The 22,252-nt window shown below is 43.9% G+C and overlaps 1 protein-coding gene across 1 annotated transcript in view; it reads right to left on the bottom strand.

Moving 5' to 3' along the window:
- Positions 1 to 22,252, bottom strand: part of UBLCP1 (ubiquitin like domain containing CTD phosphatase 1) — a 35,258-nt gene that overhangs the window by 2,195 nt on the left and 10,811 nt on the right. Inside the window, exons 7-10 of the mRNA XM_075009515.1 lie at positions 21,044 to 21,081; positions 17,493 to 17,591; positions 16,359 to 16,475; positions 12,497 to 12,624 (exon numbers count right to left, since the gene is read on the bottom strand). Of these exons, the coding sequence (XP_074865616.1) occupies positions 12,497 to 12,624; positions 16,359 to 16,475; positions 17,493 to 17,591; positions 21,044 to 21,081 (382 nt within the window). The remainder of the gene's footprint in view (positions 1 to 12,496; positions 12,625 to 16,358; positions 16,476 to 17,492; positions 17,592 to 21,043; positions 21,082 to 22,252) is intronic.

Here is a 22,252-nt window from a genome sequence, read left to right as displayed (position 1 = left end):
CTGCAATTTATGCTCATTGTTTTTGTCCTATCACCAGAGGGTAAGGAGAATAATTTTTTCCCTCCTCCTTGTAACAACTTTTAGATACTTGAAAGGCCTTATGTTCCAGCTGTCTTCTCTTTCTAGGAAGAACAAACCCCATTATTTCAAACTTCCCTCTGAGGTCATGTCCAGTTCTGGAAAACACATTTCAGGAGGATGTGGACACATTAGAGATGGTCCAGAGAGGATCAAAAAATTATTAAAAGGTCTGGAAAACATGACCTAAAGAGGGAACATTGAAATAATAGGGTTATGAAGATTGAGTAGGCCTCAATTGGAGCACTGCATCCAGTTCTGGGTCCCACATTTCAAGAAAGATGTGGAGAAATTGGAGGAGAAGGTCCAGAGAAGAGCAACAAAAATTATTAGAAGTCTAGAGAACATGCGCGATGAGAGAAGAATGAAAGAACTGGGCTTGTTTAGCTTAGAAAAGGGAAGACTGAGAGGGGAAAATGATAGTGATTTTCAAGTACCTAAAAGAGTGCTACAAGGAGGGAGAAAAATTCTTCTCCTTGGCCTCTGAAGATAGGACAAGGAAGAATGGGCTTAAACTTCAACAAGAGAAGTTTAGATTAGACATTAGGAAAAACTTCCTAACTGTCAGGGTGGTTAAACACTGGAATAAATATCTAGGGAGGCTGTGGAATCTCCATCACTGGAGATTTTTACGAACAGGTTAGATAGATACCCATTGGGGATGGTCTAGATGGTGCTTGGTCCTGCTGAAAGGGCAGGGAACTGGACTTCTCAAGGTCCCTTTCAGTTCTAGTGTTCTATGACAAGGTCATGTGAAACTAACAAATGACTTACTAAAGTCTGGACATACCACATCTATTGCTTCCTCCTTATCTACTGGGCTTGTCCTATCAAAGAAAGCTACAGGCATAAAGGGAAACAAGACGACCTATTAGAAGCAAGAGGAAGACCAAGGACAGGGTAGGCCCATTGCTTAGTGAGGAGGGAGAAACAGTAACGGGAAACTTGGAAATGGCAGAGATGCTCAAAGACTTTTGTTTCAGTCTTCACCAAGAAATCTGAAGAAGGAATGCCTAACATAGTGAATGCTAATGGAAAAGGGGTAGGTTTAGAAGATAAAATAAAAGAACAAGTTAAAAATCACTTAGAAAAGTTAGATGTCCACAAGTCACCGGGGCCTGATGAAATGCATCCTAGAATACTCAAGAAGCTGAGAGAGGAGGTATCTGAACCTTTAGCTATCATCTTTGGAAAAGCATGGGTGACAGGAGAGATTCCAGAAGACTGGAAAAAGGCAAATATAGTGCCCATCTATAAAAAGGGGAATAAGAACAATGCAGCAAACTACAGACCAGTCAGTCAAACTCCTGTGCCAGGAAAGATAATGGAACAAGTAATTAAGGAAATCATCTGCAAACACTTGGAAGGTGGTAAGGTGATAGGTAACAGCCAGCATGGATTTGTAAAGAACAAATCATGTCAAACCAATCTGATAGCTTTCTTCGATAAGATAACAAGCCTTGTGGATAAGGGAGAAGTGGTGTATGTGGTATACCTAGACTTTAGTAAGGCATTTGAGATGGTCTTGCATTATATTCTTATCAATAAACTATGCAAATACAACTTACATGGGGCTACCATAAGGTGGGTGCAAAACTGACTGGATAACCATACTCAGAGTAGTTATTAATGATTCTCAATCCTGCTGGAAAGGTATAACAAGTGGGGTTCCGCAGGGGTCTGTTTTGGGGACGGTTCTGTTCAATATCTTGATCAATGATTTAGATATTGGCATAGAAAGTATGCTTATTAAGTTTGCAGATGATACCAAGCTAGGAAGGGTTGCAAGTGCTTTGGAGGATAGGGTCAAAATTCAAAATGATCTGGATAAATTGGATAAATGGTCTAAAGTAAACAGGATGAAGTTTAATAAGGACAAATGCAAAGTGCTCCACTTAGGAAGGAACATCCAGTTTCGCACATACAGAATGGGAAGCGACTGTTCAGGAAGGAGCATGGCAGAAAGGGATCTCGGGGTTATAGTGGACCACAAGCTAAATATGAGTCAACAGTGTGATGCTGTTGCAAAAAAAGCAAACATGATTCTGGGATGCATAAACAGGTGTGTTGTGAACAAGACACAAGAAGTCATTCTTCCACTCTACTCTGTGCTGGTTAGGCCTCAGTTGGAGTATTGTGTCCATTTCTGGGTACCGCATTTCAAGAAAGATGTGAAGAAACTGGAGAGGGTCCAGCAAAGAGCAACAAGAATGACCAAAGTTCTATGGAACATGACCTATGAAGAAAGACTGAAAGAATTGGGCTTGTTTAGTTTGGCAAAGAGAAGATTGAGGGGGGCATGATAGTGGTTTTCAGGTATCTAAGAGGGTGTCATAAGGAGCAGGGAGAAAACTTGCTCTTCTTGGCCTCTATGGATAAAACAAGAAATGGGCTTAACCTGCAGCAAGGGAGGTTTAGGTTGGACATTAGGGAAAAGTTCCTAATGGTCCGGGGGGGTCAAACACTGGCATAAATTGCCTAGGGAGGTTGTGGAATCGCCATCTCTGGAGATATTTAAGAACAGGTTAGATAAATGGCTATCAGGGACGGTCTCAACAGTACTTGGTCCTACTATAAAGGCAGGGGGCTGGACTCAAGGTCCCTTCCAGTCTTCATATTCTATGATTCTATCCAGTTTGTTTGGCGTGATTTGTTCTTACGAAATCCATGCTGATTGTTAATTATCACCTTACTGTGTTCTAGATGTTTGCAGATATAATTAAGCAATCATTACTCCATTATCTTTCCTGGTACAGGAAATAAGCTGACAGGTCTGTAATTCCCTGGTTTGTTCTTATTTCTCTTTAATAGATGGGCATTGTATTTGCCCTTTTCCAATCTTGCGGGCTCTCCCCCTTACTCCATGACTTTTCACAGATAATACTTAATTGCTCAAATATCTCCACAGTCAGCTCTGAGTATCTTAGCATGCATTTCGTCAGCCCCTCTGCAACTTGAAGACATCTAACTTTTCTTAATTTTTAAATTCATTTCCTATTTTAGCCTCTGAACCTACCCCATTTTCACTGCCATTCATGATGTGAATAGGGTAGCAGCCAACAGGAAGTTTGCCTGGGAAACATCTCAGAGGAGCTCAGGTAAGTGAGGCTTTTGGGGGCTGTGCTGTGCTGTGAGCTGGTGGGTTGAATATCCAGTGTGTCCGAGTATCTGTTTTGCAGTTTGAAAAGAGGGGAAGTTTGAGAAGGTTGGAAAGTGTGAATCAGGAGCGCTTTGTTCCAGGTGGGCCTTCGAGAGCTGACTGGATTGGAGGCCAGGCTTTGAGCGAACACTGTGAGCAGCAAACAAGGCAGCAGCCAACAGGGAGTTCGCCTTGGGAGGAGCCCCATACTGATCAGTCTTTTTCTTCCAGTTTCTCTTATGCCCTTCAAGGTGGCACCAAAACCATCTGAGAGAAGTCTCTGAGGAAAGGGAAAAATGGATAGTGACAGATCAGCTGTTGTGACCTGCACAGTATGTGCCATGTTTGTCTTCCTCCCAGAAGACAGAAGGGATTTCGTACATACCAAGTGTACCTTGGAAAAGAAGATTAGAGGACTCGAGGCCCAAATATCATCCGTCCGGTCCACCAGAGAAAGTGAAGACTTCCTCGACAGAAGGCAGCATTTACTCCTGCAGGTACAGCAGGTTGAACAACCAGTGAGGGCAATACAAAACAAGAAAGAAAATTGGAAGCATGAACCTACAGGAGAAGAAAGCTAATTCAGGTATCTCCAACTCCAGTGGAGGTAAGCAACCGCCTTTAGGCTCTCTGCACAGGTACTATGGTAGAGAATGCTGCGGCAGAGACCTCTCAGGGAAGGAATCAGAAGACGACCCCACTGACTGGAAGGCATGGGATGTGTAGTCCTAGGAATTGGGGGGGGTCTACGACCACCACCCCTAAGAAAAGAAGACAGATGGCGGTGGTGGTCTGGTGGTGATGGAGTCATCCATGTGCCATCCAGATCTGGAATCTCAGGAAGTTTGCTGCTCACCAGGTGCTAGAATCCAGGATGTAACAGTCTTCCACAAATCAAACCTGCAGGTTATTGCTCTTCCTACTTCTCCATGTAGGAACGAATGACACAGCAAAGAACGACCTTGGGCAGATCACCACAGATCATGTACCTCTGGGAAGAAAGTTCAGGGAGTATGGAGCACAAGGGGTATTCTCTTCTATCCTCCCTGTTGAAGGAAGGGGAGCAGGAGGGATCATTGAATTGTGGAAGTAAATGCTTGGTTGTGCAGGTGGTGTCAGGGTGTCTTTGGTTTCTTCCACCACTTTCTTCTGTTTCAGGAACAAGAATTGCTAGGAAGAGACTGGAGCCATCTAACGAAGAGAGGGAAGAGGATCTTTGTGGGCAGGCTTGCAAACCTAGTGAAGAGGGCTTTAAATTAGGTTTATCTGGGTTGGTGACAAGCCATGAGATAAGTGGGGTAGGAGGAGGTTACGACAAAGGAGGAGCCCTGATTCAAAAGCAGAAAGTAAGCCAATCAACTACTTATCTAACCTGTTTGTACATAAATGCAAGAAGCCTGGGAAACAAACGGGAAGAATTAGAGACCCTGGCACAGCCAAAGCAGTATGAGGTGGCTGGAATAACAGACTTTGTGGGATGACTCGCACAACTGGGGCACTGTCATGGAAGGGTATAAACTGTTCAGGAAGGACAGGCAGGGGAGAAAAGGAGGAGTTGCGCTGTATATAGGAGAGCAGTATGACTGCTCAGTGCTCCCAGTATATGGAGGGAGAAAAGCCAGTTGAGAGTCTTCGGGTTAAGCTCAGAAGCGGAAGCGACAGAGGCAATGTTGTGGCTGGTGTCTGCTATAGACTGCCAGATCAGGTAGATGAGTATTTCTTCAGACAACTAATAGAGGCTTCCAAATCACAAGCCCTGCTTCTCATGGGAGACTTTAATCACCCACACATTTGTTGGGAGACCAATACGTCAGCACAGAGACAATCCAGGAAGTTTTTGGAGAATGTTGGGGATAACTTCTTGGTACAAGTGCTGATGGAACTGACCAGGGGCCACGAACAGCTTGATCTGCTGCTCACAAAGAGGAAGAACTAGTAGGACAAATAGAAGTGGGTGGCAACTTGGGCTGCACCAACCATGAGAGGATGGATTTCAGGATCCTGATAAAAGAAAGAAACGTGAGGAGTAAAATACAGACCCTTGATTTCAGAAGAGCAGACTTCGAATCCCTGACAGAACTGATGGGCAGGATACTCTGGGAAGCAAATACGAAGGGGAAAGGCGTTCAGGAGAACTTGCAGTACTTTAAAAGAAGCCTTATTGAAGGCACAGGAACAAATCATTCTGATGCATAGTAAGAGAAGCAAACATGGCAGCAGGTGGGGGAGCTACAGGAGGAGGTGGCCAGGTTGAGGAGTATCCAAGTCCATGAGCAGTTCCTGGATAGTATTCAGGTGGAGACTGCGGAGGTAACTGTCCCAGTGCACAGGACGGCTGATAAACCACTGGAGGAGGTGGACCAGGGTGGACACTGGCAGCAGGTTACTTCTCGCAGCAACCAGTGTTCCACCCCTGCTCAGAGCCCTCCCACTGTGGTACTGGAAAACCATTATGCTGTACTCGATACAGGAGACCAAGAATTACCCCATACGGAAGAGGAGAAGCCTCGTACCCCCAAGGCTGGGAAGTCTACTGCCACCCCTGCAAGAAGGAAACGTAGAGTAGTGGTGGTTGGAGACTCTCTTCTGAGGGGGACGGAGGCGCCCATCTGTCGCCCTGACATTTCCTCTCGGGAGGTGTGCTGCCTGCCGGGGGACTGTATCCGGGACGTTACGCAGGCATTGTTGAGGATTATCCGGCCCTCTGACTACTATCCCATGCTTCTCATCCATGTGGGCACTAATGATACTGTGAGGTGTGACGCTGAGCGGGTCAAAACAAAAAGCAGTCAAGTAGCACTTTAAAGACTAGCAAAATAGTTTATTAGGTGAGCTTTCGTGGGACAGACCCACTTCTTCAGACCATAGTGTATAGACTAGCGCGGCCTCCTCTCTGTTACTATTGAGCAGGTCAAGAGTGACTTCAGGGCTCTGGGGGCACGGGTCAGGGAGTTTGGGGCGCAGGTGGTATTCTCTTCAATCCTGCCTGTCAGAGATAGGGGCCCAGGCAGAGACAGGTGTATCCTAGAGGTGAATGCTTGGTTGCGTAGATGGTGTCGCCAGGAAGGCTTTGGTTTCTTTGACCACGGGATCCTTTTCTGGGAAGGACTGCTAGGCAGAGATGGTGTTCACCTTTCGAGGAGGGGGAAGACCATATTCGGACACAGGCTGGCTAACCTAGTGAGGAGGGCTTTAAACTAGGTTCGACGGGGGAAGGAGAGCAAAGCCTGCAGGTAAGTGGAGAGCATGGATACCTGGGAGATGAACTTGAAATGGGAGGGAGTATGGGCTACACTGGCAGAGTAAAAAGAGGGCCAGGGCAAAACTGGGAGGCAAGACCAAATCAATGTCTGAGATGCCTATATACAAATGCAAGAAGTATGGGAAATAAACAAGAAGAATTGGAAGTACTAATAAATGAATACAACTATGATATTGTTGGCATCACAGAAACTTGGTGGGATAATACTCATGATTGGAATGTTGGTATTGAAGGGTACAGCCTGCTTAGGAAGGACAGACAGGGAAAGAAGGGAGGAGGTGTTGCCTTGTATATTAAAAATGTACACACCTGGACAGAGGTGGAGATGGACGTAGGAGATGGACGGGTTGAAAGTCTCTGGGTTAGACTCAGAGGAGTTAAAAACAAGGATGAGGTCCTACTAGACATCTACTACAGGCCCCCTAGCCAGGCGGAAGAGGTGGATGAGGCTTTCTTCAAACAGCTAACAAAATCATCCAGGGCCCAGAATATGGTGGTGATGGGAAACTTCAACTATCCAGGTATATGTTGGGAAACTAATACAGCAGCGGACAGACTGTCCAATAAATTCTTGGATTGCATTGCAGACAACTTTTTATTCCAAAAGGCTGAAAAAGCTACCGGGGGGAAGCCGTTCTAGATTTAATTTTAACAAATAGGGAGGAAATTATTGAGAATTTGAAAGTGGAAGGATGCTTGGGTGAAAGTGACCATGAAATCATACAGTTCACAATTCTAAGGAAGGGTAGAATGGAAAACAGTACAATAGAGATAATGGATTTCAGGAAGGCAGATTTTGGTAAACTCAGACAGCTGGTAGGTAAGGTCCCATGGGAAGCTAAACTGAGGGGAAAAACGGCTGAGGAGAGTTGGCAGTTTTTCAAAGGGACATTATTAAGGGCCCAAAAGCAAGCTATCCCACTGTGTAGGAAAGATAGAAAACATGGCAAAAGAGCGCCTTGGCTTAACCAGGAGATCTTGCATGATCTCAAACTAAAAAAGGAATCGTGTAAGAAATGGAAACTAGGACAAATTACAAAGGATGAGTATAGGCAAACAACACGAGAGTGCAGGAGGAAGATTAGAAAAGCTAAGGCACAAAATGAGCTCAAACTAGCTACAAGCATAAAGGGAAACAAGAAGGCTTTTTACAAATACATTGGTAACTAGAGGAAGACCAAGGAGAGGGTAGGGCCATTGGTCAGTGACAAGGGAGAAACAGTAACAGGGAATTTGGAAATGGCAGAGATGTTTAATGATTTCTTTGTTTCGGTCTTCACTGAGAAATGGGAAGGAATGCCTGACATAGAGAATGCTAGTGAAAAAGGGGTAGGTTTAGAAGTTGAAATACGAAAAGAACAAAATTAAAATTTACTTAGAAAAATTAGATGTCTGCAAATCACCAGGGCCTGATGAAATGCATCCTAGAATCCTCAAGGAGCTGATAGAAGAGGTATCTGAGCCTTTAGCAATCATTTTTGGAAAATCATGGGAGACGGGAGAGATTCCAGAAGACTGAAAAAGGGCAAATATAGTACCCATTTATAAAAAGGGGAACAAGAATAACCTGGGAAACTACAGGCCAGTCAGCTTAACTTCTGTGCCAGGAAAGATAATGGAGCAGGTCATTAAAGAAATCAACTGCAAGCAATTGGAAGGTGGTAAGGTGCTAGGGAACAGCCAGCATGGTTTTGTTAAAAACAGATCATGTCAAACCAATCTAATAGCTTTCTTTGATAGAATAACGAGCCTTGTGGATAAGGGAGAAGCGGTGGATGTGGTATACTTAGACTTCAGTAAAGCATTTGACACGGTCTCACATAATATACTTATCAATAAACTACTCAAATACAACTTAGATGGGGCTACTATAAGGTGGGTGAACAACTGGCTGGATAACCGTACCCAGAGAGTAGTTATTAATGGCTTTCAATCCTGCTGGAAAATTATAACTAGTGGGGCTTAACAGGGGTCTGTTTTGGGACAGGTGCTGTTCAATATCTTCATTAACGATTTAGATATTGACATAGAAAGTACACTTATTAAGTTTGCAGATGATACCAAGCTGGGGAGGGTTGCAACTTCTTTGGAGGATAGGGTCATAATTCAAAAGGATCTGGATAAACTGGAGAAATGGGCTGAGGTAAACAGGATGAAGTTTAATAAGGACAAATGCAAAGTGCTCCACTTAGGAAGGAACAATCAGTGTCACACGTACAGAATGGGAAAGGACTGCCTAGGAATGAGTACAGCAGAAAGGGATCTAGGGGTTATAGTGGACCACAAGCTAAATATGAGTCAACAGTGTGATGCTCTTGCAAAAAAAGCAAACATGATTCTAGGATGCATTACCAGGTGTGTTGTGAACAAAACACAAGAAGTCATTCTCCTGCTCTACTCTGCACTGGTTAGGCCTCGGCTGGAGTACTGTGTCCAGTTCTGGGCACCGCAGTTCAGGAAGGATGTGGAGAAATTGGAGAGGGTCCAGAGGAGAGCAACGAGAATGATCAAAGGTCTAGAGAACATGACCTATGAAGAAAGGCTGAAAGAATTGGGCTTGCTTAGTTTGGAAAAGAGAAGATTGAGGGGGGACATGATAGCAGTTTTCAGGTATCTAAAAGGGTGTCATAAGGCAGAGGGGGGAACTTGTTCTTCCTTGCCTCTGAGGATAGAACAAGAGGCAGTGGACTTAAACTGCAGCAGGGGAGGTTCAGGTTGGACATTAGGAAAAAGTTCCTAACTGTCAGGGTGATCAAACACTGGAACGAATTGCCAAGGGAGGTGGTAGAATCTCCATCACTGGAGGTATCTAAGAAGAGGTTAGAGAGACGGCTTTCAGGGATGATCTAGAAAGTGCTTGGTCCTGCCATGAGGGCAGGGGGCTGGACTTGACGGCCTCTCGAGGTCCCTTCCAGTCCTACTCTTCTATGATTCTATGGCGGGCAACAAGCTTGGCTTACCAGGGAAATCCTTAGTCAGCTTAAACTCAAAAGCAATACATATAAGAAGTGGAAACTTGGATAGATGACTAAGGAGGAGTATAAATATATGGCTGGAGAATGCAATGGAGTAATCAGAAAGGCGAAAGCACCAGTGAACTGTAGCTAGCAATAGATGTGATGGATAATATGAAGGGTTTTTAGATACATGTTAACAATAAGAGGGTGATCAGGGAGGAACTGGGGCCTTTACTGGATGAGGGAGGTAACCTGGTGACAGATGTGGGAAAAGCTGAAGTACTCAATGCTTTTTTAACTTCTGTCTTCAAGGACAAGATCAGCTCCCAGTTAGGCACTACAGGATGGGAAGGAGCTGGGCAGCCCTCGGTGTGGAAAACACAGGTTGAGGGCTATCTAGACATACACAAATCTATGGGTCCAGGTTTAATGCATCCAAGTGTACCGAGGGAATTAGCAAATGTCATTACAGAACATTTGGTTATTCTCTTTGAAAACTCAAAGATAGGGAGAGGTCCCGGATGAGTGGAAAAAGGCAAATGTAGTGCCCATCTTTAAAAAGGAAAGATGGTCAGCCTTACCTAAGTCTGTGGAAAAATCATGGAAGGGACCCTCAAGGAATCTACTTTGAAGCACTTGGAATTGGGGAACGTGATCAAGAGTAGTCAGCATGGACTCACCAAGGGCAAATCACGCCTGACCAATCTGATTAGCTTCTATGATGAAGTAACAGGCTCTGTGGACATGGGAAAGTCAGTGGATGTGATACACCTTAACTTTAGCAAAGCTTTTGACACAGTCTCCCACAACATTCTTGCCCAGAAGTTAAGGAAGTATGGATAGGAGATATGGAGTGTAAGATGAATAGAAAGCTGGCTAAATGGTTGGGACCAATGGGTAGTGATTAATGGCTCAATATCTGGTTGGCAGTTGGTTTCAAGGGGAGTGCCCCAGGGATCAGTTCTGGGGCCAATACCGTTCAACATCTTTATTAATGACCTGGATGAGAGGATGGATTGCACCTCAGTAAATTTGCAGACTACACTAAGATAAGGACACAGGTAGATACACTGTCGGGTAGGGACAGGGTCCAGAGTGACCTAGACAAATTGGAGAATTGGGCCAAAAGTAATTTGATGAAGGTAAGTGCAGAGTCCTGCATTTGGGATGGAAGAATCTCAAGCATTGTTACAGGCTGGGGCCCAAATGGTTAAGTATAGTACAGCAGAAAAGGGCCTGGGTGTTACAGTGGATGAGAGGCTGGATATGAGTCAACAGTATGCCATTGTAGCCAAGCAGGCTAATGGCATATTGGGATGCATTAGGAGGAGCATTTCCAGCAGATCTAGAGCAGTTATTATTCCTCTCTATTCAGCATTGGTGAGGACACATCTGGAGTATTGTGTCCAGTTCTGGGGCCCCCCAGTATAGAAAGGATGTGGATGAATGTGGAGCAGGTCAAGCAGAGGGCAATGAAAAGGATTAGGAGGCTGGAGCACATGACCTATGAAGAGAGGCTGAGGGATTTGGGCTTGTTTAGTTTGCAGAAGAGAAAAATGAGGGGCAATTTGACAGCAGCCTTCAACTTCCTGAAGGGGTGGGGGTCTAAAGAGGAAGGAGAGAGACTATTCTCAGTAGTGACTGATGGTAGAACTAGGACCAATGGTCTCAAGTAGCAGTGGGAGAGATCTAGGTTGGATATTAGGAAAAACTATTTCCCCAGGATGGTGGTGAAGCACTGGAATGCATTACCGAGAGAGGTGGTGGAATCTCCCCGCTTGATAGAGTCATGGCTGGGATGATTTTAGTTGGGGTTGATCCTGCTTTGGGCAGGGGGCAGGACTGGAGAACCTCCTGAGGTCCCTTCCAGCCATAGGATACTATGTTGAGCATCTAATCACCAACAACCTTCTCACTAAAAGCTGAAGAAAAAGGTCATTAAGCACCTCTGCCACTTCCACATTTTCTGTTGCTTTTCCTTCTTCTTTAAAGAGCAAACCTACCCTGTCCTTTGTCTTCCTCTTGCTTCTAATATATTTGTTGAGTGTTTCGAGACCCTTTATGTTTCTGTTACATGAGCTCATTTTGTCTTAGCCTCTAATTTTGCTTTTACATGCATGTTATTTGTCTGTATTCATCCTCTTCAATTTGACTTAGGATAGCATAGCCCTTCATTAATTATTAGAAACTTCATTATGTACCATGTTCTGTATTCAACCACCTCCAACCCTTTAATCACATCTTATGAAAGAGAAAATGTATAACATTCCCTCCCTGTCCAAAATTAGACACTGTGGCTACATCTACACTACAGCAATCCTTTGAAAGTAGTTCTTCCGAAAAATCTGTTCGGAAAGCACTTATTTTGAAAGAGCACATCCACAAACAAGCAAGTAGGATCGAAAAGACTGATCCACTCTTTTGACAGAGTCCACAGAGCCCCCGTTCTTTTGAAAGAATGGGTCAGCAATTGAAAAATCTGGCATCACGAGGACTGCTCTTTTTGAAAAGAGGACCCCCAGGGGCATCTACACACTCCTTTCCCCCCCTCTGTAAAAATCTTTCAGAAAAAGGCACTCTTCCTCATCTGGGAGGAGAAGAGGGCCACCGGAAGAAGTGCGATATTCTTCCAATTTAATTTCAAAAGAATACACTGTGTGGGTAGATGCTCTGTGGGAAGGAGCCCCAGCATTTTGGAAAAACTCACTAGCAAAGACATAGTCCATGAGACTAGGGGTGAGAAGAAAAAAAATTTCAGGCCCCAGGACCTCTGACAGAGAACACCCCAACCACAGCTCCCTGTCTCGCACTATAGAGCGGTTAGTTTCAACAATTCCACTGACCACAGCTGCTGTAATTTCACACAGGATGAGAGATACTCATCCAGACTGTTAGGTCCCACACCATTTAGTGTGTTAAGGCTTGAATTTCTGATCTTAGGTCCAACCAACAACTAGAGATTCACCCCATCTCAAGGTGAAGCGTGTGTAGCAATTTTTCCTTCCAGGTAATTTTAAGCATGATATAATATGGGGCTGGAGAAGAGAACATAGTTCTTACCTTTCCCAGTGTTTGTGATTCAGTTCCAAAAAGTCATCTAATTTCGCTATTTCTTTGAGGTACTGAGTAAGCTTTAAAAGCTCCTTGTCTTTATCCCGATTTAAATGTGCTTTCATAAAGGGCCTTATCTATTGAGAGAAAAACATATAAACATTTGCCCAAAATAAACACAACAGTTCTAATTCTCTCACATTGGGTTATTTGTGAATAAAGGTATATTCTTTTATACACATGCAACAGATGCAGCAAGGACTGTCACTCTTGTGTGGGCCTTCACAGTCACAGTCAACACTGCAAATGATGATCCCAAATGGAACTACGATGGGCGCGATCCATAGTCTACATAGACTATGGGATGCTGCTACTACTACTACTGTATTCTTTTATTATGCAGAGTATATTAGGCATTCCTGCCACTCACTCATTTAAAGAGAAATCCCCAGAAAAGTATTCTGAAAAATAATCTGTATCAATGCTACACCAAGTGTTTTCCAGTATTATACAGAACAGGGCACTTTATAGGAATTTTTCCTTGAGAAATCTCTTCCTTTATGAACATGCCGAACTAGACTAGAAATTTCTTGCTGTCTCGTTTTTCAATACGGAAGCCTAGAATGGTACTCTTCGTAATTACTTTCCTGCCAGTCAGCCAAGAGACGCTTATACGCTGAAGATCAGTTCACTAAAGTCTCAGGTTATGTGGTATGCACACTGTGCCTGGATGTCCAGAATGGACATGTTAAATTGTTTCCACGAGTGTCTGAAGAAAACGGTCTACATCAGAAATAGGATGTCCCTTATCTACCCTTAGCAGAAAACTACTGTGACAGCGCTGTTCTCAGTCTGTCCCTGTTGCCCTTTCAGCACAGATTACAAAATTATAGCAAGAATTTAAGGTACTTTCCAGTCCCAACCCAATATTCAGCTAGTAAGGGTTATTAGAGGGACACAATCAAATACAAGTGAATTGCATCTGCCTCAAAATTCCCCTGGCAGTTGGTGTATGGCATTACAGCTACACTTCCCTATCTTATTTTTTCCTCTGCTGCTATTCTGTGAAAATCACCCCTCGACACTCCATGGCTACGTCTACACGTGCACGCTACATCGAAGTAGCTTATTTCGATGTAGTGACATCAAAATAGTTATTTCGATGAATAACGTCTACACGTCCTCCAGGGCTGGCAACGTCGACGTTCAACTTCAACGTTGGGCAGCACCACATCGAAATAGGTGCTGCGAGGGAACGTCTACATGCCAAAGTAGCACACATCAAAATAAGGGTGCCAGGAACAGCTGCAGACAGGGTCACAGGGCGGACTCAACAGCAAGCCGCTCCCTTAAAGGGCCCCTCCCACACACAGTTGCACTAAACAACACAAGATCCACAGAGCCGACAACTGGCTGCAGACCCTGTGCATGCAGCATGGATCCCCAGCTGCCGCAGCAGCAGCCAGAAGCCCTGGGCTAAGGGCTGCTGCACATGGTGACCATAGAGCCCCACAGGGGCTGGAGAGAGAGCGTCTCTCAACCCCTCAGCTGATGGCCGCCATGGCAGACCCCGCTATTTCGATGTTGCGGGACGCGGATCATCTACACGTGCCCTACTTCGATGTTCAACTTCGAAGTAGGGCGCTATTCCCATCCCCTCATGGGGTTAGCGACTTCGACATCTCGCCGCCTAACGTCGATTTCAACTTCGAAATAGCGCCCAACACGTGTAGCCGTGACGGGCGCTATTTCGAAGTTGGTGCCGCTACTTTGAAGTAGCGTGCACGTGTAGACGCGGCCCTCGAGAGAGAACAGGGGGCAGAAAAAAGTAAAAATGACTACACACACAGTGCCATGAAATCCAGAAAATAAAACTGAAAAGGAAAATTTCTGCGTAACCCTTGCCACAGTAAATCACTGGTGTTTCTTGTAACAACAGTGTTCAAAAACTAAACGATTTGGAGTTGACTGTGACCCTTTAGAAGAGCTGTGAAGCTCATTCCAAACCTCACCATCTACTTGTATTGTAAGCCTTTTGGCACTCACTTAAGCCCAAGTGGAGCGGCTGATTAAATTCTTTTGCCTCGGGTTGAAAGCTCATCTTGATTCCCAGTCCTTCCAACATCCTTCCCTCAACAGACATTTCCAATTTGTCTTGCTGTTGATATAGTCTGAGCTGTCACATTGTGTCATGCCCTCGTTAGCAAGTAATCATACTGTTCTGTTAATCTCGCACTTCAAGTTTCCTAATCAGACTGAATGTTCAAGCAAATTGCACTAGTCTGTTACAATTTCTAATACACATGGATAGATTTTTACAAAAAGGGATGTAAAAGTAATCTTCAGCTCCTTGAACTTGGTGGCATTTTCTCAACTAGCTATCTCTTCCAACACAAACACTTTACTGAGGTGAGAGCTTCACTGGCAACAAAGAAGGCTTTAATATAGCTTTGCTCACAACTGCCTTAGTCTCCGCATGTGTTATATATGTGCTTCATGTCAGCCGCTCACCATTCTTCTCCCCTATTTTACCATGCACTTCTCAAGATTCTGCACTGCAGGAATATCATTTGGTAATTCCTTCACAGGAATAGCACTAATAATCTTCTGCTTCCCAGAATAGTGCACATTTCTTATCAAACATTTCATGCAATTTCACTGATCACAAAGTCGTATGCCATCATCATCTTGGAGTTCTATTTCTTTCATAAGATTTTTCCCTGCACCCCCAAACACCACTGCAATTTAACTCATTAGCAGAAAATCAAGCTGTGGTCTTTCTGGTCAACACCAGTAATGAAACATCTGGAAACCAACATGAGCTGGTAATTTTGTTGTGCGAGAACCCGCATTTCTGCAGTACCACTGATTCCCCAGTAGCAGGACCTATTTTATACTGGCACACTGCAGTTAGAGTATAGTAACAAAATAGAGTTATTTTCTGACCATTAACCACACTTCTTAGATTGTCATTTATCTTATGTTTACACAGCACCAAGCATAAAGAGGCCCAACCTAATTCTGGTCTTTAGGCACTACTATAATTTGCACACACACACGCACAGAGAGAGCAGCATCCGTGGTCTGTAATCACCGTGGGTGCTCCTGGGGACAAGCCAGGCCCTGCACCCTGCACTCAGCAACTCCTGTCCTGCCCTCACAGAGCTTCTGGAGTCCCACAAACAGCTAATTAGCAGCACTCAAGCTCAAGGAGGGAAGGTAAAGAGCAGGAATGGGGAGACAGGGTGGCTGCAGAGCCCCATGACTGCTGGGCTCAGTGCATTCCCACAGGGCCATGCTCCTGACCCCTGCCACTCTTCCCCCAAATGCCCCCTTCCCCCCCCCAGTCTCTGCTTCATCAATGTTGGCCCCTCTGCAGCTGCTGAAGCGGACCCCTGCAGCAGCAAATGGACAGGCATTGACCAATTCTGGACCAGCAAATTCCCTGGTATGGGACCAGTCAAGTCCCGAGGGTGCTAGATCAGGGACGTACAACGTGTAATAACTTTAGTCTTCCTACTTCATTTCAGTAGTCTAAACATTTTAACTTTAGCAGTCAGTCAAAAATCACCATATTCAGTACAACAACAAGTCCTGTGGCACCTTATAGACTAACATATTTTGGAGCATAAGCTTTCGGGGGCAAAGACCCGCTTCGCCAGATGCATGAGTCAGTACATCTCCCTTACTACTTAAAAGTACCATGTAGTCCAAATAGCTATTCTTTGTATTTAAATTATTAAGTATGCATTGCGTATTGCTGATCAACTCAGACTAGTTTAAAAACACAGCAAAGAAATACAGAAAGCAGGTATAAGTCAGGTATTTACTGTAATATGTTGCTGCTTTGGTAATTTAAAGTGAAAGTTACCTTTAGTCCATTTTGTGGGTTCATTAGAAAGTTTCGTCCAATATCATCAAACATGATAGTATTTTTCTTGCTGTAATACTCTGAAAATTTACCCCATATAACACCAAGAGGCTTCACCTGCAAATAGAAGTCTCCAAGAGTTACCCAAGATGAAAAACACACAGGATGTAAAGATGGCAAGAGATGTGGAAATCAAGTGATCAGCACATCTTTTCATTTGTGTGGTTTTGCTGAAGAATAGCAAGTATGTGCACTCCATGGTCTCTGATATAGTGAATCAAAATTACTCATTATGTGTATACTGGTAATTTCAGCAGATTCACTACAGCCACCACCACCAAAAGGTGTCTCATGACACAAGTGAACGTGCTCCCAATAGCCCTAGATAGTATTTTGTTTGACAATCATACTGTCCATTATAACCAAAGACACACTGTACAGTAAACTCTTCCACATCTGCCAGCCTCAGCACTGGGATGTAGCCAAATATTCCAGATAACGGAGAGGATCCCTTCGCCATGTGTGGTTGCACTAAGCTAACTCTCCCCTCCCCGGAGCCATGGGCATCCCGGCCCTGGAGCATCACCTCCACCAGCGCAGCCCATCCTGTGCTGCCATTGTGGGGGGGGAGCAGGGCAGGTTCACCGTGCTCTGGACACCTGTTCTGCAGCACTCCCCACCAGCTGACGGAGTTAAGCTGCTCCCAGCAGCAGGTCCCAAGCCCATGCTGCTGCATAAGAGGGGAGGGAGGTGGCTTCCCATGCTCTGTCCTTTCTAGGGTTAAGCTGCTGGGTCCCCCAGCCCATGCTGCTGCAGTTAAACAGCTCCCAATGGCACAGCTCCTCTGGAAGAGGAAACCCAGGTGCCAGGAATAGCACCTGTGTCAGTGCTGGTAATATCAGAGTACTGGTTAAAATAGACAGTTTACTGAACATTCAAAATGCTACAGTGAGACTGTTATTTCCCAGTGACACCCTAACCTGAACTTCACTTAGTTTTTAAGGATTTAGTTATGCAAAAGCCCCTATACGAACAACTATAGAAGTGGGTTCCAATCACAAACTATTGTAGAAGAAAACTGCACTGTTTAAAAGGATGAAAACGATTAATCTAGGAAATATAAATGATACTTACATCTATTAGTCCTCTCCTTGGAGTGTGCACCGTTATCATGGCAGCACTGTCCAGCATGAAGGTTATCTTGTAGTTTGCATTTGTACTCACGCCCAGCTCCTGGATAACAAAGAGGTTAACTGAAATTTCAAACTGACACAGTTTGACTGCTGTAAATTAGAAAACATTATTAAAATTATAATCTGCTATAGATTTTTAGAATGCATCTGTGTCTGCAATTCTATGTTTGTTCAAGAACTCCTCTTAAACTGTAAGAGCTACGACCACGAAATGCGTGTCCAGCTTCCTCTTACCCTAACTTAAACCAAAGTCAGGGTTTGGTTGTGCCTGGAAAGTGGGAAATGCCTGAAATCCCAGGATTTCCCAGAATATGGAGAGGGAGGAGCACCAACAGAGGGATGACATACTTCAGACTCACCAGTGGGGACGGCAAGCACAGGAAAATAGTAGCCACTAGAGATGGGACTGTCAACCCTCATCCCCCCCCCGCCCCGCCCCACCTCCAAACCACTAAGTACCCCACCGGGAGAGCCCTGCTGCTCCCCTGAACTGCCCCCTCCCCCTGCCCCCACAAACAGTTAGCTTTTCCAACATGCTGGGGCCAGGAAAACTGGCCCTGTCTCCCCCACCCTCAAGCTTACCCTGCAGTGGGGGAAATGGAGGGGTTGGGGAGGAAGAAGAACAAAGCTTCAGTTGAATGGAAAGCTGTAACCTGAGCCCTGCCACCCAGGACTGAAGTATCTGGCCATCAGCTTTGACCCTGGGCAGTGGGGTGCAGGCTTTGGCTACAACTTGGCCTCAGCAAATCAAATGCCAGCCCTGGTAACTTCATTAAAACAGGGCTAAGATCAGCGCTCCCTATAAGCTGTGCGCTTGTGCAGCCACTCAGAAGAGATTTCAATGCCACCTGGACGATTAACAGAGTGCCCTTAGTTGGGTTTTTGTTTTCACTGGTGGTGCACATAGAAAATTTATTCTGCACATAGATGGAAAAAATCCCCATACGGATGGAAAAGATTGGAGGGAACATTGGTTGTAACCCACTAAGGGGTTCTGGCATACAGTGTGAGAACCACAGATGCAGGGAATGGGTTGTGGCCAAAGAGAGGTAAATGATTTGGTTTTTGGATATTGTATTTCACCATACTTTTCTTTCCCTATGACAGGATAGCTGTTGGTTTTATCTGGAGTGTTAACCAGACAGGGCAAACTGAGGTGGCAGCTGCACCTTACATATATGAGCGGAAAGCAAATATTTTACAAGTTAATTTAATACCATACCTACATTGGGTTGAAATCATGTTTAAAGTATCACAATGAACTGACGTTTAAGTTTTCAAAGAAAATGCTAGTCAGTAAAAAAACAAACAAACAAATAAAATTAAAAAAAAATAAGAGCAGAAAGTGTGACAGACCTATTTATTATGGTGGAGGTACATTTGACCACCGTTAAAGATGTGCAATTACTATTTTTGCCCCAATTTCATTCATAATTCAAAGTTTTCATAGCTTAGATTGAAATCATCTATCACTGATCTCTACCTTAGGGTGATTTTAAAAAGGCCATGACTATTCTGAGCATAATCAAAATGGAAAATATACTTTTCCCCATTTAAATAAAAGAAGAAAAAAATGGCAGCCTCCCAGCCAAAACAGAAATAAAAAGGTATAATTTTAGAACTGAAAGGGGTTTTGATTTGACTGAGTTTTGGGATTTTGAAAATTACTTCACAGTCATGCAGCAATTTTTACTAAGCAGACAGCTAAAACTAGCACAGATATGTTCCCAGCCAAGTCAGCTGTGCAGTCACTAGCTAATTGCCTTTTGTGCTTAAATCAGTAAAGAACTGGATCCAAAAGAAGGACTCCTTTGGACATTGTGAGGCTGCGTTTACACTACAGCAATCTTTCGAAGGATGACCTTCCGGGAGATCTTCTTTCGAAAGAGCACATCTACACACAAAAAAGCAGATTGAAAGATCAATCCAATCCCTTCTTTCAACAGAGACCATTCACACAGCCCCTGCTCTTCTGAAAGAATGGGCCAGGGATCAAAAATTCCTGCTTTTTCAAAAAAAGGGGCCCATGGAGCATCTACATGTGCTTCCCCCCCAACACCCCAAAATTGCTCTTCCTGATCTGGGAACAGAAGAGGGCTTCTGGAAGAAGAGCTGCATCCTTTTGATTCCAGATCGAAAGACCACACTTTGCATATGGACGCTCCATGTGTTGTTTCAAAAAAGGGCCTGATTTTAACATAAGAACATAAGAACATAAGAATGGCCATACTGGGTCAGACCAAAGGTCCATCAAGCCCAGCATCCCATCTGCCGACGGTGGCCAATGCCAGGTGCCCCAGAGAAGGAGAACAGAAGACAATGATCAAGTGATTTATCTCCTGCCATCCACCTCCTGCCCTTGTTATGAAGGCTAGGGCACCATACTTTATCCCTGGCTAATAGCCATTTATGGACCTAACCTGCAAAAATTTATCAAGCTCTTTTTTAAACCCTAATAGAGTCCTGGCCTTCACAGCCTCCTCGGGCAAGGAGTTCCACAGGTTGACTGTGCGCTGTGTGAAGAAAAATTTCCTTTTATTAGTTTTGAACCTACTACCCATCAATTTCATTTGGTGTCCCCTAGTTCTTGTATTATGGGAAAAGGTAAATAATTTTTCTATATTCACTTTCTCCACACCATTCATGATTTTATATACCTCTATCATATCACCCCTCAATCGCCTTTTTTCCAAACTGAAAAGTCCCAGTCTCTCTAGCCTCTCCCCATATGGGACCCTTTCCAAGCCCCTAATAATCTTAGTCGCCCTTTTCTGAACCTTTTCTAATGCCAATATATCTTTTTTGAGGTGAGGAGACCACATCTGCACGCAGTACTCGAGATGTGGGCGTACCATAGTTTTATATACGGGAAGTATGATATCTTTTGTCTTATTATCGATCCCTTTTTTAATAATTCCTAACATCCTATTTGCCTTACTAACTGCCGCTGCACACTGCGTGGATGTCTTCAGAGAACTATCCACTATAACTCCAAGATCCCTTTCCTGATCTGTCGTAGCTAAATTTGACCCCATCATGCAGTACGTCCAAAAGAACATGCTATTGTAGATGCACCCTGGGAGTCACGGGGCGGGGGAGGGGGGGAATTATATCTCTCCGAAGCTGAGGAAGCTGCAAAGAAAAAATGAGGGGGGATCCCTCCTGCTAATCTCCAGGACGACAGAGCAAAATCCACAGGCATAATCTATACTCTTGCACCCTTTGGCTTATTATATTTAAGCTGTGCAAATTTACCTCTTACTGCAGCAAAGCTTTATATGCAATTCTAAAATTAGCAATACCTTCAATTTTAAAACTCTTGCCTAAACATTTGGAAAACCTGAGCAGCTTCTGATCTCCCCTTCCACAGTTTGTAACTGCTAGTATTGCTAGATAAGCTGCTGAACAAAGTCTGATTAGGGGTTACAAACTTATATCTACCAAATACTGACAGCGTATGAGAAACAAATGATATTTCCAGACATCACTTACTTTCATTTTAGCTTCAATCCACTTCATATTAGTTGCAGCTAAAACAAAGGGAAAAGAACACTTTATCACGATGAAACGGTGCAAGGTAAAGTTTCAGTGTGAGCTATCACATTTGCCAGCTTGGTACAAATTAAACTTCCATCATTACATTTTCCCCCTCCATCATTATCCTCAAGTCAGTTGCAACTAAATACAGTATATGGAAAACAAATTCCTTAGTTTGAAAATACATCACAGATTAGATCTTAGATATCTAAACTAAATTAACCCTTTCACTGCAATGATTAAAACTAGATTTTAAAAAAATTAGAAACTGTAGCTCTGCTAGAGACAGGCGTCAACCTGCTAGAACACAGGAAACCAACAAGTGTGTTCAGGCAGATTAGTGACCTTCCCATAAAAATGGTAACAGTTTTGCTTATTTTCTGCCCCTTTCTGATCCCAGGTATTCTTTACCTGTTGTCTGGTTTGGAATATGTGAACAACATCAAGCAACACATGAATATTTAAATGTACAGCTTAATCCCTTCAATTACTTATTCATCCATACAAGTTCATATTCAACATAAATTGTAAGAGAGGAAGCCGTGCTAGTCTATACACTATATAGTATATAGTCTATACACTAAAATACCATCACTGGACCTAACCAGGTTACTCACAGAATCATGGGCACTTTCTCATGCTCCTCTACTACCATCATATATGCCATCATGAGCCAACAATGCCCAGATGCTTTGGATATGGGACAGACTTCTAACACCCTTAGACAAAGGGTTAATGGGCATAAAACAGACATCAAAACACTCCAGATCCACAAACCAGTTAGTCAACATTTTAATGGAATGGGGCATTCTATTAATGACCTAAAGGTATGTGTGCCATCATGTGCCAACAATGCCCAGATGCTTTGTATATTGGACAGACTCCTAACTCCCTTAGACAAAGGGTCAACGGGCACAAAACAGACATCAAAACACTCCAGATCCACAAACCAAACCAGTTAGTCAACATTTTAATGGAATGGGGCATTCTGTCAACGACCTCAAGGTATGTGTGTTACTGAAAAGAAATTATCGCTCCTTTGTAGAAAGGGAAGTGGACGAACTGACATGTATATTCAAATTTGGAACATTAACACATGGTTTAAATCGTGATGTGAACTTTGAGTCACTATAGCGGCTCGTCTGCATACTTAACTCAATCTAA

Source organism: Carettochelys insculpta, chromosome 15, assembly GCF_033958435.1.
Source record: "Carettochelys insculpta isolate YL-2023 chromosome 15, ASM3395843v1, whole genome shotgun sequence".
Taxonomy (NCBI): Eukaryota; Metazoa; Chordata; order Testudines; family Carettochelyidae; genus Carettochelys; species Carettochelys insculpta.
Note: the sequence above shows the minus strand (reverse complement) of the source record. Positions and strands in the feature narration are given on the sequence as shown.